We start from the raw sequence: 18,252 nt of genomic DNA, 5'->3' as shown, positions 1-18,252 counted from the left end.
TATTTGCTATCTCTTTGTTGAGAAGTCTCACATTGAATTCCATAAAATGATGTACCTTTTTTTCTTTCACCAACATGCAATTAAACTATGTCATCATACATATGCAAGTTGAAGCAATGTGTGCACCAATTGATTCAAGATGTTCTAACTTATTTTGTGTTTACTAACTACACTCAATTGGATGTTCTAACTTATTTTGTGTTTACTAACTACACTCAATTTCTTGTGTTGCATATAGACCCATATATAGATTCATCTCTAAGATGGCCTTCAATCCTATAACTAATTTAGTAAAACCTCTTTTAAAGATGGAGAAAGAAGCATGCATAAATAATCGAGAAATATGCACTCTGCAAGGAAGCATAAGCAATGAATGAAGTGTAATATGAAGCAAGTTTTTGAACTTAAAATTAATTTCTTCATCATGCTCATGTTTTCATTTAATCAATCTCCACTAGTTTCCTTGGTATTTGATGGAAACATCTCTATATATTTTTTTCCCCAAGGAAAAATCGTAATCTTTCATTAATATTGAAAAATTACATATAGTATATGCTTGACAACATATGCATCACTTGTCTTTTTGGAGTATATCCATAATATCAACAAAACCCATTGCTGTGAATGGTTGTAGCAAAAAACAAAATTCACCACACAGGGTGAAACTGTATTGGGTCTATTTATATAAATTCGTAAACTGTGTTTTGAAATATATACACATCGCAGGGTGATGTGCATAAATAAAACTATGATATATGCATCATCTTATATAAACGGAAATCATAAAAAATTAAGTGCCATCCACCCAATGATATATCTGATTTATATATGGTCTATGATAGTATTGGTACTGTGTAGTACCCCTCTTCTCATGAATTATCCATTGTCCTCTTGGTAGTAGCGTGGCCTCCTTGGAAAGGGTATTAGCGCTATCGTTATGTTCCATATAAAAATGATGACAAATAATGGAGTTAAAATGTGATTTGAATTGCTTCACTTCATCCAGAATGTTTATAAGTGTGTGTGCATGGCATCTTGTGATATTGTTGAACCAATTAATAATACTTTTGGAATCTCCAAAAATCGGAATATCTCTGTAATCATGGCTAAGTGAAAAATGTAATAGATGAGGAAGAGTGATCAGTTCAGCAAAATTATTCATTCCTTCACCCAAGCCCAGTTTGACTTTGACGTAATGATAATCAGTGAGGTAAAGAAGGAAACCACCCCCACACTCATGTTGTTGGGCTTCTCCTTTAAAGAAATCCCATGGAGCGGAATGGTCGATCGGATTGGTAGCAAGAGGTCTGCGCAGTTGCGACAGAGTATATTATGGTAGTTCAAGATAAGAGGATACAATTTTTGTTGTAATGCTCTGCCACCTGATCACACTGTCCTCAAATGTCATTTTGTTTCGTGCCAGCCAAATAGCCTAGCAGATAATCAAGGGTAGGCATGGAAGATTCGTTCCTGTGTGCGAGCTGTTCCAGGCTTCCCATGCTGCTAAGATGTTGTCCCCTTTCCATTCGCCAGTGAAACGAATCTCAGCAGCTACAGATCTCCATATATGTTTTGTTGTATCGCAATTAAGGAACAGGTGCTCAGTCGATTCTGTGTTTTGTTTACACAGAATGCACCAATGAGGTCCATAAATGGATCTGTGAGTGAGAGAGTCCCCTGTGGGAACTTTGTTACAGAGAATGCACCAGAAGAAGAGTCTGGTTCGGGGAGGGGATTTCAGTTTCCATATGATCTGCCACCAGCTTTGCATGTGTTCAGGTTTTTTGTTTTGTAGCAGACTCAGATAACCATCCTTTGGTGAGTAGATTCTGGATTCTGCCATGCACCACATGAGTTCATCTGGTCCCTCCTTAATACGGATGTGTGACTCAATCAATGCGGAAGTATAATTGTTCCAAGAATGATGCCATTGAGGTGGAAGGTTAAGCTGAGATGTTGATTTCCATGCTTGTGCGAATATAGTGGAATTGTCCTGATCTACGATTTGTGCAATCACCCTGATGTCTCGTTGGTTTAAGTGTAGGATGAGCTCTCTTGGGAGTTGGCATCTGCCTCCACCCCCTGTCCAGGGATCCAGGCCAATGCACACTTTTGTGCCTGCATATATCCTCCATGCCAGGTGATTGCGAATGAGAGGGAGAGAGTGGAGAAGTGCTTTCCAAACCGAAGAAATTCCTATCCTTGTCCATTGCGGCATCCTTATCCAGTCCATTATTTGGTGAGGCCATATATATTTATGATAAGAGACAGATGTCCATAGATTCTGTTTGGTAAGGAGGGTCCAGCCCATTTTTGTAGCCAAGGCTTGTGCAAATAGGGTTAGATCTTTGAGTCCCCATCCTCCCCATTTCTTGGGCAATGCAATCTTGTTCCAGCTTACCCATGCAAAAACTCTTTTGTCCTGACAGCCATTCCACAGATATCTGCAACAAATCTATTGGAGACGAGCCAATGTACTTCTGGGAATCCATGCCAATGCCATCCAGAATACCGGGGTAGCTTCCAAGACTGATTTGATAAGGACTAGTCTTCCAGCTCTGGACAAGAAGCGGTGGCACCAGTTTGTAATTCTTTTCTCTAATTTGATTACCAACTAGATCCAATCTGCAATATTTTGGCTCAGGGGCTTGATCTAGAAACCTAAATATTTGAAGCCTTGATCAAGAGGACGGGTGCTATAAGGGAAATGTTGTGTTGCAAAGTTGGATTCCTGTGCAAATGTGTGAGCCAGAGTGATTGTAGATTTCGCATGATTTTCTAGCATACTAGTGGCCCTAGAGAAGATGGCTAGGATCTTATCGAAAGCTATCGAGTCACGAATGCTGCCATCCAAAAAAATCAGAACAACATCCATGAAATGGAGATGAGTGAGGTAGCACTGATCATTGATCTTCAGCTCGAATAATCTACCACTTCGCTTTTCATGATTCATTAACCGACTGAGACCTCCCATGATAATTAGGAAGAGGAGGGGGGATAGTGGGCATCCTTGTCTGAGTACCATTTCAGCATGGAAAAAAGGAGAGGAAGAGTCATTAATAAGGATACTGAAGGATGGCATGGAGATGCAGGACATGATCCAGGTGGTGAATAGGTGCGGGAATCCCAAGTGGATAAGAAGCATTTTGATATAAATTTAGCTAACCCGGTCAAAAGCTTTTTCCAAATAGATATTGAGGATGATCCCCTTTAGTTTCTTGGATCGAATTGAGTGAATAGTTTCTTGTGTAGTGCCAATGGCTTCATGGATCTGACGGTCTTCCAGGAAGGAAAACTGCTCAGGTAAGATGTGATGAGAGAGAATAGGTCTTATACGATTTGCAATGATCTTGGATATAATTTTATAGAGGCAGTTGCAGAGTGAGATGGGATGGAAGTCATTGAAGGATGATGGGGAATCCGATTTGGGGATGAGGGTGATGAAAGTGGAATTTATGGCATTGTACAATTTGCCTAAAGTCCGACATTCCTCCATAACCTTGAGAAGGTCATGTGCCAAAATATTGTAGAAATCCAGATAGAACTCAATAGTCCACCCATCTGGTCCCAGGATTTTGTCTTTTTTGAACCACTTTAAAGTCCCCTTAAGTTTCGCAAGCGTTACAGGTGAATTAGGATCTTGCGTTTCCTACTCCCCTACAAATCTAGGGAAATAGCCTACCACTTGGATGATATCAGCTAGATTGGCCTCTTGTGGAGATTTGTATAGATTCTGAAAGTGAGGGGTGCCTAAAAGAGATAGCTTTTTAAAAGTATCAGCCACACCTCTGTCTGGAAGAGGCATTTTCCAGATTGTATTAGCTATCTTCCTTCCTTTAGCAAAGTTCTGAAAAAACTTTGTGTTATCATCGCCAGCCTGTAACCAGATTGCTCTACTCTTCAGTCTCCATGTTTCTTCTCTTTCCTTTAGGATCTTATCTCTCTGTTTTTCGAGCTCAATAAGATGAGATTTCTCATTTGCAGATGCAAAACCCTTGTTGTTGTCATCCAAAAGCTCGTTCAATTCAGCTTCAATAGCTGATATGGTCTGATCATCCTTCAATTTTTTCTCCTTTGCCCAGGTGATGGATAAGTGTTTTAGCTGAGATAGGTTGTGGCAGAATCCTTCAGCCACAGATCTGTGACTAGAGATGGGATGGGATGTCCAATAGTCCGAGACCAACTTGATATATCTCGGATCTTGGAGCCAAACATGATTAAATTTGAAAGGAGACTTTGGTTTGGCTTCAGGTCCAAGGATTTCCAAATAAATAGGTGAGTGGTCTGATATCCCTCCAGACCCTACCCATTGTCTATATCTATTTAGCAGCTGAAGCAAAGGCACTTTAATCAGGAAGTGATCAAGCCTTCTAGCCAGAGCTGCATCCCCAACTCTTCGGTTTCTCCAAGTGGGCAAGGGCTTGATCATTGGGACATCAATGAGGTTGTGCTAATCCAGAATGTCCCTGAAGAAATCTGACATAGGGTCAACTTGAGCTTGTGATCCCCAGGATTCCCCAAAGCCTAGGGAGAAGTTAAGATCACCCCCAATAATCACCTGATCAATAGCTGTGATTTCAGTATTAAGGAAATGCTGCCAAAATTCATCTCTCCGCTGACAAGGTCCATACACATTGATAACTCTGATTGTCATACCTAGATCGGTTGAGTATAAGTCCAAACCAATGAATCCCACTCCTCCCCAAGAGGCTAATACATTTATGGAGCAAGGATCATATCCGATGGCTAGTCCCCTTGATCTACCCACAACATCTAGAGAGAGGAATTGCCAACCATGTTTAATGGCTGTTAGGGTTTGACTGATGGATTCAACATTCCCCAGGGTTTCTTGCAGCATCATAATATCCGCAAGTTCAATATCAAATAACCTTTGCAGGGCTAGTTTTTTGGAGGCACTGGCCATGCCTTTGCAATTGAAGGAGAGGCATTTCATGGTGGAAATCTCCCAAGGGTGTTCATTACTATAAGAACCCCTTCAAGAGTGGATTATTTGCCAGAGACTACTTCTGCCCCGACCTTCAGAATAGCTTTTGAGAGATTAGATTTACGGCCCCAAGTCGCTTGAGTGATCAGCCCAGTGAAGGTGAGACCTAGGCCAGTCTGGTAGCTGGTGTCCAAGATGAAGCAGGAGTGAAGTTTGTATGAATGGGGCAAAGCAGGATGGTCCATGACCGATAGCAAGGGGGAGGGACGGGGGGGAGGAAGGGATGGAGAGGTGGAAACATCTCTCTCTCTATATATGTGTGTGTGTGTGTGTTTATGTTGTTAGATGGATATATTTAATTATTTATTTGTCTTGACATGTACCATGTTCTTAAGTATTTTTATCATATATTAAAAATATAACTTATTATTTAAAAAATAGATGATAAAATTATTTACATTAATGAGAACAAATGTTTATCCCATGTTATGTTTTAAGAGGGAATGTTGGGTTACTCTTGACTTGGTGATAGAGCAATTAAGATATCCTTGATTTAGTCATTGATTGGTTTATTATTGATAGTTTGAGGTTTAAGGTTTACAAGCCCATGGTATTGGATATCCCCTAGTATTTTTCAATCATATTTGATGTGATAAAGTGAAATCTCGATGATAATACTACAAGCTTAGGTAATTTAGGAATATAAGATCACACTATGTAAGAGATAAAAATGATACTTCTATTTTCTCCAATTAGAATTGGGAAATGTGTATTAATAAAAAATAATATAGTAGAGGCATACAATTGATAAGTATAAAAATGACTTCCTCCCACTAGACTAATTTAAACAAACAACTATTTCTACTTTAAAAAGGGCCATCTATATGTAGCTTCCAATATTGCTAGATTCCCTAAAGAACTACATTACAAACTTTCTTACATAAGTAAAGTTGCATTTTTATTTTTTTTTGCATAATAAGAGACAAAAACACTACATGATTACACATGATTATGGGCCTCACTTCTTGTCACCATAGGTTGAGATGAGGAAAGGGATTTCTTCTTCTTTCTTACATTTTTCCAAACTTCAGTAATGTTTGTTGGGGTCCTTTTTCTTTCTATTGAACCTAGCTTATCTTGGTTTAGAGAATTGGCTAGGCTTTTAGAGTTATCTTCTTTAACCTGATCTTCCTAATTTCTCATAACTTGAGCATTTGAATGATTTTGAGTTTTACCCCCCAAATTAGGAGAATCAAGTTCATCAATCTCTGGGTTATGATTTATTGGTTCTTGCTAAATTTCTTTAGGAATGAAATTTGATTGAATTAGAGTATCTATAGGAGGGGATGATTTGCTAAAATGTGAGACTATCAAGTGGACTACTATAGATCCAACCCAAGAGGTTGGTTTTTGATATAGATTATTTTTCTTCTTAAACCATTTAGGAAAATTAATTGCAATGTTTCTTGTTTTGAAACAATTATGACATCATAAGGAAACCCTCTCATAGTCCAACTTTTAGGCCCAAGAATTACTTTTAACTATTAATTTTTTTTAGGCAAACCCTTTACTGAAATCTATTTCTCCACATATTTGAACATGTGTAGATATGTTATATTTTTCTATTTTATTGGATTCAAAATGGAACCTTTAGAGTTATGATTTAATAAATAGATGATAGAATGGACCAAACAAATGCCAAGTTAGATTTGTGAGATGCACCCAAATAAGAGTATAAGAAACATAATCAATTAATGGATTGAAGAAGTGGGGTTGGGGTTCCATGCACATAGTAGAATTTCTCGAAAACCACTAGCTAATATTAAAAATCAGGTCCTTGCATTTGGAAATATCAAACACAGTGATAAAGAAACCATTCACACATGAGTGGATGAAAAATTCCTTTTTCATCCTTGGAATCCAATATTTTGAGATTCATCCACAAAGATCTACTAACTAAGGCGAAAAACCACCAATACAATAGACCAAACTAAGGTTGCAAAGAGCTTCTACTTTTTCATCAATTCCAAGACCCATGGGATAGAGATAATGGGGCTTCACATACCAACAAAGAGGAAGGGTGCGAAAAGGGATATTTGTAAAGAGCTTCATTGAATGAATGACTTCTTAGAGAAAAACATGCATAATCCTTGAGCTACATTACTAACATCACACCTGAAGGTTCACCAGAAGAAGGAGGACTGTGAAATGACCAACCAAAAATGGGAGAAATATACTCATCTAACCCAATATGGCACGTGTAAAGGAAAAAGGGGATTGGACAACCAAAGTGAATCCTCCACATGGCTAGATTTAAACCCTCATCACTACTTCTAAGACTTGGAGAAGTTCAAGAATGTTCATTAACCACTAAAATTATCTTAGCAATAACAATTATAACATATTGGTCAATGACATGTTTTATAATTTTAATTTAAATATTATAAAAGGTAAATTATACCATTTTTCATATGTATAATAGTGGACCACATAAACAAATTTTAATAGATCGATAATAAGACTTCAAAGCTATTATTTAATGGCATTTTTGTAAATTAGTTCAAATATTATTAAACTAAACTATTTAATTTTCCCTATTCACAACATTGGACAACAAAAAAATATTTAAATTCAAAGCTAACTAATTGGTGGCCAATGATGAATCCAATGTTATGACCCAACTTTTAGCAAGGACTAATATGAATCCAATGTAAGTGACTAAGAGGAGTATTATTTTTCATCTATTTATTAAATTTAAACAAATATGATTATATTGAGCCTAGGTCATATCAACCTTTAAGAAGGATGGATTTTTTTTTTTTTTTTTTCAACAAATATTAGTTTCAAACCTGACCACCTTATGGAATGAAACCCTGAAAATCATTACACAAAGAAGATTTGATGAAAGCAAAAACAAAATTCCTTTAATTTGAAAAGGGTTTATAATTGAATATAAATAATTTAAAATATGATGGTTTAAATGATAAAACATACAAATTAGGGGAAATTTAAGGTAAAAAACGAGTCTCAAATGAAAATTGTACTAACAAAAAATTGTACTAACAAAATCTAAGTTAAAATAATTACCAGGATTTAAGATGATGATGTCATCCCAAGGCGCAAATATTTTGAGAGGCAAAAGATTGAAAATATTATTTTAATAGTATTTTCAACTTATCTCCTTATAGGTTTACTCAAATTTCACATATGAGTACTTGTTTGATGCAAAATTAGATTATGCATCTAAAACGTATCCACTTTACATGCTTATTTCAATAAATACATGTTTAATATATTTTCATTTTTTCTCGATATGGGTTTTACTCAAAAATATGTAAAGTGGGCAACCCCTAGATGTAGAATCTAATTTGACATCCAATAATTGCCCATATTTGAAAATTGAGTAAATTTATAAAAAGATAAATTGAAAATATATTAAAAAAGTAATTTTCTTTGTTTTCTTTTAAAAATTTATATATCTTATTTTATCATTTTCTTTAAAAAAATCATTTTAAACCTCAAAATTCCACGTAAAACAAAAATATTATAATAAATTAATTAAATATTATGATTTTGTATAACTTTATTAGTTATAATTTTAATATATTTTATAGTTACAATAAATAGTTATAATTATTTATTTTTCACATTTTTCAAATTATATTTATATAAGTAATGTTATATATAACATTTGGGAAAATTAATATTACGTGTAAGCATCTATAAGAGATTTGAATTAGTAATTTATTACAAAAGAGTTTTCACAATGTACTCCTTCATTATTAATTCAAAATGTTAAGAGAAATTAATAATACTTAATAAGTTTTAGATAGATATTTTTTAAAATAAAAATAATGTAATAAATTGAAATTGAAATATTTAATTAAAAAAAAAATATTTACACTAAAAAGATGAAGATATCATTTTTGAAATTTTTAAGTATTTGTGAAATATTGATGTTAATTAACATTGTATATTCATACATGTGGATTATTTTTAAAAATTATTAAATTTGAATATATACTTTCTTTAGCATTTTTTTTTAAATTGTGATTTAATTTTTTGGTTAAATTTGAAAATGGATATGTCGCAAATTTAAATTTTCAATAAGCATTGATTGAATGTCGTAGTCAAATTGCTTTATAGAATATTAAAAACAAATCTTAGATAAATGCATGTTATAAATGTGAAAGGAATATTTATAACTAAATTTAAATCATTTAGATTGTGACATTTAAATGTTAAAATAGAATTTTATTATAATGAATTTATTAGATAATTTTTATTTTTCAAAATTGAGTTACACATTTATTTCTTCTTTATTTCTCAACATATATTTACAATCATTGAATTTATTTAGAGTTATAGTTTGACATGATAATTTGAAGATTGATCTATTATATAACGAATTACAATTTTTATTAGGTAAAAGTAATTTTGAAAAATAGTGATTTTGTTTGAGGCAATTTTATTGATCCTTTAGTTGATCATGGTCAAACTCTTAGTATCATTTTCTCTTGGCCTTCATCATTTTTTTCTTTACAATTTGTTATCACTAGAAATTATAGTCCATGTATATGATAATTGTCTATAAGTTTTTGAAGAGTCTTGAAGTCTTGTAAATAGGTTTGTTAACTTATGTCAATTTCAAATTTTGAAATTCAAGAGTTATGAATGAAATTCGTGTAAAGGCAAGGGCATTAGTCATCTTCCATCATGGTTAGTTATGTCATGTCATGTCATTGGTACTTGCGCAGTTTCGCAGCGCGGGTATGATCTCTTAGGTACTTGCGCAGTTTCGTAGCGCGAGTGTGATTGGTCAGTTCTGCTGCTAAATAATGTTTGCGTGTTTTCGTAGCGGCCCGTTTGTCAGCGATTTCGTAGCGCATTCCTTTAAATTTGAACTGCCCGCGCTACGAAATCGGGGTTTCGGGCTGTTGTGCAGCATTTTTCCTTGAATGTCTAATCCGAGAAGTAGTGAGTCACGAGTCCGGTTATGATTGTTTCCTCACACCATTTATGTGTCATGATTAGCCATTACTTTGCCATCAGGTCTGATTTCATTGAGTTAGGTGTCAGTTTGGAGGACGTTATAGGAAGTGGTCATTCCATAATGTGTTTTTCATAACATATGAATGTCTTCTGCTCTATGAAAAGCGTGAGCTTTATTCTAAACAGACTACTGCAAGCGAGCCTGATTTCTACAGCCAAAGAGTGTTTTCGTGCTGCAAACCACCGTCATTTCCTTGTGTAGAATTGTGCAAAGAAACATGGAAAGAAAGGAGCACCGTTCGGGTAGATGTGTGAGAATAGAGCCGGAGGGATTAGATGTAACCCTCAGGGATGAGGAAGTAGCAAAGGCGTTCAGAGGTGCTGGTTGTTGGCGGTTTTGTGAAAAACTCAAAGGTGGACATGCAGAAGTGACCAAGGCATTTGCAGTGAACTTCACGAGATTAAATTCAAAAGTGGCCATGCTGGAGTTTCCGGTTTCCCCTGAAGTCATTTCTACAGTCACAGAAATCCCAAGAGGTGGCCAAGAATGGTTCAAGAATTTCAAGTTTGATATGGGTCCGTGTAAGGAGTTCTTAAAGGCACCATATGTAGACGAAGATCTTACTAAAGCTGTCCCAAGGAGCTATCTTAAGGAGAATTATGCTACATTATTGACATGCATCCAGAAGTACTTGACATGTGAAGGTCGATACAACAAAGTCTACTCATATCATTTCAAGCTGCTACTACACTTCACTGGTAAGAGCTCAATAGACATCCCTTTTTACTTATTCAGGAGTATTACTAAGATGTGTGACAAGATTCAGTTGAAGAAGGAAGCTTATGAAACATCTCTTTTTCATCATGGTCTGGTTAAATTATTGGTGTTGGATAGCCTACATAAAATTGGTAAGGACTGGGATTCGTTTGTATTCATGGCCGGTTTCCCTAGTAAAACGGGCCTCACTCCATTACCTGTAAGAGAAAGAGAAGATAGGAGTGAGGATACTACTTTGGCTGAGATTAGGAAAGAAATAACAGACCATAAGAAGCCCAAAGCTAAAACAAAGAAGCCAGAGAGGTCTGTAACAGTCAAAGAAACACCTGAAGCATCAACAAAGAAGACTCCTAAGTTAGCAGTTAAAGAAACTCCTGAAGCATCAGTAGTCAAAACTTCAAAATCATCTAAAGTATCTGAAAAAGAAGCTTCTAAGTTGCCTCTTAAAGAAACACCAGAATCATCTAAACAGAAGACTCACAAAAGAAAAGATGAAATTAAGTCTAGTGAAGTTGAAAGAGTTTCAAGAGTAAGAACTAGAGGCCAGCTGAACAAAGAAAAAGGAAAATCAGCTCATGTGGAAGAGAGTCCTGTTTCTAAGGGTAGTCTAAATGATTTGTTGGAAGCCATTGAATTAGAACAAGAACATCCAATTCAAGTTGAACCACTTGAAATAGAACAAGATCAATTGGTATCACCTATGCATATTGATCTAACACAATCTTCACCTGAGAGTTCTAAGAAGTCAAAGGCTTCCAAAAGGTTAAAGTTTGAAGAACCAGGTGAAGAGTATGCCTTTAAACCTCGCAGACCAATGACTAGGAGGCAAATGAAGGAAGCAGAAAAGGCTCAAAAAGAGAAAGTCCCTTCAGACATGCCTAGGACAGAGGCACTTGAAATCTTCTCTGAAATAGTCCAAGCAGCTAAAAACAAGAATAAGGACAATAAGGTGGTTATTAGTCAAAGTGGAAATGTGATTGCCATTAAAAAACAAGCTGGAGCAAGTAAGGAGATACCTCAGGTTCATAATATTTTTAAAGAGAAGGCAGTGAGATATACTAGTTATAAGAAAGCTGTGATGAAAGGTAAAACAAGTTTGATCAGTCAAGCTAGTTCGGTATCTGACGCCTATGTATGGACAGTACCAGCTCTAAAACAGGCAAAAACTATGAAACAAATGAATGCAAGTCTAAGAGCAGAGAACAAGAAGTTGAAGGAGGAAGTCATCAGCCTGAAAGAAAAGCTAGACAAGCTAGCTAAATGATTCAAGGAGGAATGTGTTTTCTCAAATTTTGATATATTTTGGGCCATTGTCTTTTTAAAAGTTTTTGAGACTTTTTTGTGTCTTCACACCTGTATGGAAAGACTAAAGGAATCATAGATTTGAAATATTGCTGTTTTGAGGTTCATATATTTAATTTTGATGACCTACAGCAGTTTCGTAGCGCGCTACGAAACTGCTGTAGATGACTGGTTAGGTTTAAAGCTTGAGTTGGAATGCTGAGGTCAGCATATATTTAAAGAGATGGTTTAATATCAGCATGGAGATTATAGAAGATCAGTCAGATATTTTGAAAAGGAGGCCAGGTGTAAATATTCAAAGAAAAAGCCGAAGTTTTGTCTTTTGCCTAAAAGTCACTTTATCTCCGAAATTTTAGGGTTTGGATAGAGCTGCTGAGGTGTTAAATGATACACTTGTCCAGTTGTGGGATGGCTGGGTTATGAGTTCTCTTCAGTCACACGGGACTATCCAAGGTTTAAATGGCTTAAAGATGGATCATTAATATATGAACACCGAGGGGAGGCAGCAACCAAGAATATAGGCTTCATTTTCTTTTCGGTTGTTGAATCATCTATGCATCAAGTATCCGGAGCTGTATATACATTGAATCTGTTTTAAGTTTGGATATGGTTATTATTGCAATACTACAGGTGGCAAGCTCCAAGGACACAGCAGGGTATACAAGGAAGAAGACTTAAAGTGCCAATATGATGGAATCCTCTGTTTTTGTAGCATCATATCTCTTGTAATCAATTAGTTTTTTTATGTTATTGTTAAGGTCATTTATGTCAAAAGCTCGAGCTCCCTTCATGCTTGATGAGGAGTCTCGTACAGTAGTGTTTTGATAGGCTATATATAGGAATAACTTAGATGTAAAAAAGGTTGGATACTTAATAGAAAAAGTGTGTTGTTTTGGGCCACTGTAAGACCTTTTTTTTTGACAGTAATAGTAAAACAGAGTTATTCTCTTCTCAAGATTCTCGAAGGATTGTCATGGTCAAATGAAGTGATGATGTGTTATACCTTATGTTATTTTATGGTTTTGTTGTATGCAATCACTCAGAATTCATAATTATATGCTCTGACTTCCTGTGTATACAGCAAGCTATGTGTGGTGGAATATGTTTGACTTGTAATGCTAAGAGCCTTGATTTCTATGAGATCACTGTGTTTTTCTTGTCTACTTGATATTATAGACTCCATAGCCCAATGAGATATCTTTTGGTGTGTTTCCAACCAGTTATGTTTTCATAAGTAAATAAAGAGTTAACCATCTAGTGTGTGAAGGATTTTATCAAGAGTTTTGAGAGAGCCCTCTCTGATCAAAGAGGCTAATCTTTGGTCTAAAGATAGGTTGAAATAGTTACATGAGACCATGCTTAGTTGCAGCCCTCAGTACTGGTTTTGTGATAACACAATTTTTGGATGATGCTTCCTACAACTATGGTTTTTCAAAGGCGGTTTGCTTACTGTTTTGGTTATGAAGTGAAGTGTGCTCATATTATGCTCTTTTTCTATTGGATGTCATCATGCACATTGACTAGTTCTCTGTTACTTTTCTTATGGATTCCTCAAATGGTGAAGTTGGTATCTTGTGCTTGCTATGCGTGATTGAGGGACTCTAATTTTGGTACTTTGTTCCCGATTCGATGGTGGCTGGTCTCTTACATTGGGTTGTTTGATAAGGTTTGCATGTTTCTCCATGGAGCGTTGTGTTTTCTCCTGAATTTATGGTATTTCTTGTGCCTCACTGCATTCCTTCTTTTTTTCTGAGCCGACAAACTTTGCAGCTTAGTTTGCTTTGTAGCACAGATTTATCTTACCTTTGGCTAGTCTAGTAATATGGTTTATGGTCTCTGGAAGACTTATTCTGCGAGTGGCGAGTACTATATGGTTTACAAGCTATATGGATGGTTACATTATTCAATGTTATATTTAAGTGGGAGGTATTTTTACAGAGCTCTAATTGTCAATCTTATTAATATTCATTGTCTCCTCTAGATATCGTGTGGGCCCTTCATGCTTCTTGGACGTCTTTGTATACAGTCTGATGGCTTTATCGAATGAGAGCTTGTTGTATATCTTTTGTAGAGGCCATTGTGAAGCTAGTTATCCTTATTACTCTGTTTCTATGGTCTGTTTTCCATATTGTACTAGGTTTGAAAACAAGCGTTACTGTCTGGTATATATTATTTGTATCGACTATTATTTTGGTTAATCTTGTACTGAGGAGCATCCTTTGCTTTGTGGCTGGAATGGGGATGAGTAGTCATTTCAGGTTCCTTATATTTTTTTGGAGTTGATCGAGTGAATATTGTGATACTTTTATGTAAATCTCTATTTTCTTATGAATGCAAATAGTCTCAGCTAAAAAAAAACTTTTATTTATTTAAAAAATAAAGATAATTTTTTTAAATTGAATTATTCTAAGCTAAAATATTTGACTGATAATAATTTTGTAATTTTTATCTTATTAATTGTTGGAATTCTATATAATCATGGATGAATTTGACATGATGAAAATTGCAAGAATTATATTTAACTATGATGAATGATATAATATGACCAAAGCTTTGATAAAAAATGAAATGTAACATAACAATTAAAGAATGTAGCAACTCAACGAATTCAATTATGAATAATGTTGTATTATATCAAAACCCTTAATGAAATTGAAATTTGATGTAATCCTTGAGGAATGTGGCAATTCAACATAAGTTACTCATGGTAAATGTTGCAACATAAAATTACTATCAAGGAATGTGTGATGACCCTTTCAATCTCCAAGTTTTGTAATCTATAGTGACACTAATAATTTTGGAATGATCAAAAATGACATTTTGATAAACTTCTCTTCATGTAAATATACATTTTTTATTTAAGATATTGCTAAAGTTAAAGAAGGGAGCAGCCAACACGAATCTAGATGCTCGAGGGAAACCTGTAAGGGGGATTAGGGAAGTTTCATATCTTCATTGAATTAAATGTCTTAATTTTTAATTTGGTAGTTGAAGTACCTAACGATCCAAAATTATGGGAAGGAATATGAGTAGTATCAAACTACTTCATAGGTATGGGTTACATACCCAGTTTGGATATTTTTTATTGACCACATAGCCCAAGGAAGAGACCCTATATTTTCATGTTTGGAAGTGTGCATGGGGTTGGACAAAAAATAGAGTGTGTGTGGGTGAGAAATGTGTGTAGAGGGAATCCTAGTGTCTCGTTGTTATAAAAAAAACTAGACATGAGTGTAAGCAAGGAAACAAATAATCTTGTAAGTAGAGAATTAGACCATAAATGAGGCTAAAAGTGAGACTCTAAACAAGAGGTGATGGAAAACCTTCTAATTAACAATAGACATATGTGGAACTTGACATGTTACTCAAATTGGATATGAAAGTTAGTGAAAAATGCTTTAACATCGAGTTAAAAGGTCAAATAAACCCATGAATAATTGGTCTTAATTAAGCACATAAGGAACTTCTAAAAGGGAAGAATTGAGGAACGATTAGGTCAATGAAGGAATCCCTTTGTGTTGTGCAATCCCATGGTGGCCATACTATGAATGTTAATAAGTGTAGGCTCAAAGGTTGTAAGGTAGCTTGTTGATTCTTATGTATGGAGAGTCTCGTTCATGTTCTCTACATTGAGTTGAATTGTGAACCTTGAGTGATACTTCCTCTTGAAGACTGAAATTTGGCTCAAGTGTGGATAGCTATAAGAAACTTGTAGTGTATTTGAGCCTATAGTTGAGCAGAGAGTGGCTCTCCCATTTTTAGTTTCCAACACGCTTATGTGGATCAAATAAGTGTATGTGTGTTTGTACATATATATTTTTGTTAATGAAATTATATTTCTATTTAAAATTTTATAACTATTGATATGTGGGTTGCTAAATATGTTTGTAATGATAATGTAAAAGTTATGGTCAACCGTGTTTGGTTGCTTTCTATACTTTTATCTTATTAATAAAGTTTGTAAGAAGAGGTAATCCTTAAAATATGTTATTTGTCTTGCATATTTGATTTATGGTTTGTGAAGTAAAATGCCTAAGCTAAGTTGAGCCTATGGCCTTTTTTGCAACCATGTTAGTTTATGTAACCATAAAAAGGCCAACTGTGGGACTAGAAAAATATGTTGTATCCATGAATTGAAGAAAGAATCTTGGGAGGTCTTTCCCTTGATTGGAAACCTTGAAAAAGTTGGACAATGCTTTGCTTGCGATATGTTTGGATTATAGTTTATAGATATATTATGTGCCTGTGTGAAATTGAACGATATTGCTATCAATAGGTTATAGGGGGGACTAATTTCCTCATATTAAGACAAACTATTGGATTTTTAGTCTATAATCTTAAGAGTTGATTTCTTGAATTTTTCATCCCCAAATAAGTGTGATAATCTCATTTCTATTGGGATGAAGTTGTGGAGTTTTTCTTTGTCCATATTTTGTTCTTTTGTGGAGATTCTTGGGTGAGGGAAGTGATGTGGATTCCATTATCTATTAGTGAAGAATTTTATATTCTCATGTTTCTTTTGGGTAGCTATATACCCTATTAATAATTATTATCAGTCATGTGAGTGGGCTTAGAAGTCTAGTGGAAGTTTTGAATTTCAAGGATTGTCAGCTTGGTATTAGGTTTTATTTGGATGATGGGAATTGGGGATCTTTAGTCCTAGCCGTTGGTGACATGGATTGTTGGAAGTCGTGAACAAGGGCTTCAATTAAAGGAAATTTCAACCTAAAAGTGCGCATGAAATTTTCATGTACAAAATATGTAAACCAATCAAAATCCTTTAACCTTAGATGCATGTAAATATTTTGGAGGGGGAAAAACTACTTTTTTTAATTGTGTTTTTGACTTATCTCCTTATAGGTTTATTCAAATTTAAAGTATAGACACTCATTAGATACAAAATTAAATTCTAGATACAACGAGTACCCATTATGCATACTTCTGAGAAGACCCAATAAAAATTGAATTATCTCCTTATAGGTTTATTCAAATTTAAAGTATAGACACTCGTTGGATACAAAATTAAATTCCACATGCAACGAGTACCCATTATGCATACTTATGAGAAGACCCAATAAAAATTGAAGATACATTAAGAAAACATGTTCAACACGCTTTTTCAATGTATCTTCAATTTTTCTCAATGCGGGTCTTATCAGAGGTATCCATAATGGGTAATTATTAGATGTTGAATTTAATTCCACATCCAACGAGCGTCTACACTTGAAATTTGAATAAACATATAAGGATATAAGGCAAAAATACAATAAAAAAAGTAGTTTTCTTATTTTCCCTCCAAAATTCATAACTCTTATTTTATTATTTAACTATTATTTTATTATTTTTCCTTAGGAGGTAACTTTTAGGCTGAAATTTTCTCTAATGATTGCATGGGAGCTTGAGTGCAAGGTCTATTCACTAAACCGACATTATCTCTCTCTTGAATCTCCATTAATTCTCCTAATGGCTAGTTTTTGTGGACAAGGGATGGCTTTATTTGTCATAAGGTTGAGATAAAATGAAGGGCCCAATGGCCTAGTGCTTAATTAGAAATTTGTGAGTTGATGGAGTCTTTTATATTTATATTTTTCAAGTTCCATCAACTAGACTAGCCTAGGATGTTGGAGACATTTTTTTGTCTTCTCGGTGTCCTAGTGATTTGTTGACTAGAACATAAAAGAACAAGATTTGGATTTTATTTTGAACTATAGAAAAGGCTAGTGTAGTCTCCTTATTGTTATTGTTAGTGTAGCACCATATTGTTATTGTTGTTCCCACGTGGCCCCCATATTGTTATTTTTTGGCCCCATAGAAGCCCACTATTTCTATTGTTGTGCCCTTACATTATTATTGTTATGTAGGCTTTGATTATATTATGATGCCTTAGACTCTTATATATATGAAGGAGATCATGTCATATGTATCATCCAAGAATTGTTCATTTATGTGATGTAAAATAGTTTTCCCCCTCGAAGATGCTAATTTTCTACTCATTGATCTATCTTTTCTTCTATTTTTGTAAACTGGTTGCATGACATTTGGTATCAAAGCTTTGGATTCTACGGTTTCGTTGCTTCAAACAGGTCATCCTGGAATTTTTGCGATAACATTTTATATACGGAGCTTCAGAAGCTAAAATTTTGACCACGTAGAGACAACATCATGGTTAACTATATTTTTGGATATATTGTTTGAAGATGTTAAGTTTTGTACATGCTACAGAATTCAGTCTCAA

At 34.8% G+C, this 18,252-nt stretch overlaps 1 protein-coding gene across 1 annotated transcript; it reads right to left on the bottom strand.

The window, feature by feature from the left end:
* Positions 1-3,649: 3,649 nt before the first annotated feature.
* LOC149220213 (uncharacterized) lies at positions 3,650-4,429 on the bottom strand. Its single transcript, XM_089387024.1, has one exon. The coding sequence runs from the start codon at positions 4,427-4,429 to the stop codon at positions 3,650-3,652; it is 780 nt and encodes a 259-aa protein (XP_089243150.1).
* Positions 4,430-18,252: the final 13,823 nt, after the last annotated feature.

The sequence above is a fragment of the Pinus tabuliformis genome, chromosome Q (genome assembly GCF_031772625.1).
Source record: "Pinus tabuliformis cultivar Carrire ecotype Pingquan chromosome Q, CPIR1, whole genome shotgun sequence".
NCBI lineage: Eukaryota > Viridiplantae > Streptophyta > Pinopsida > Pinales > Pinaceae > Pinus > Pinus tabuliformis.
The sequence above is the reverse complement of the archived record's forward strand: the minus strand, read 5'-3'. Positions and strand labels throughout refer to the sequence as shown.

Excerpts from the sequence above, each read along its gene's own strand:
- LOC149220213 (XM_089387024.1), bottom strand. The coding sequence starts at position 4,429 with ATGATCAAGCCCTTGCCCACTTGGAGAAACCGAAGAGTTGGGGATGCA.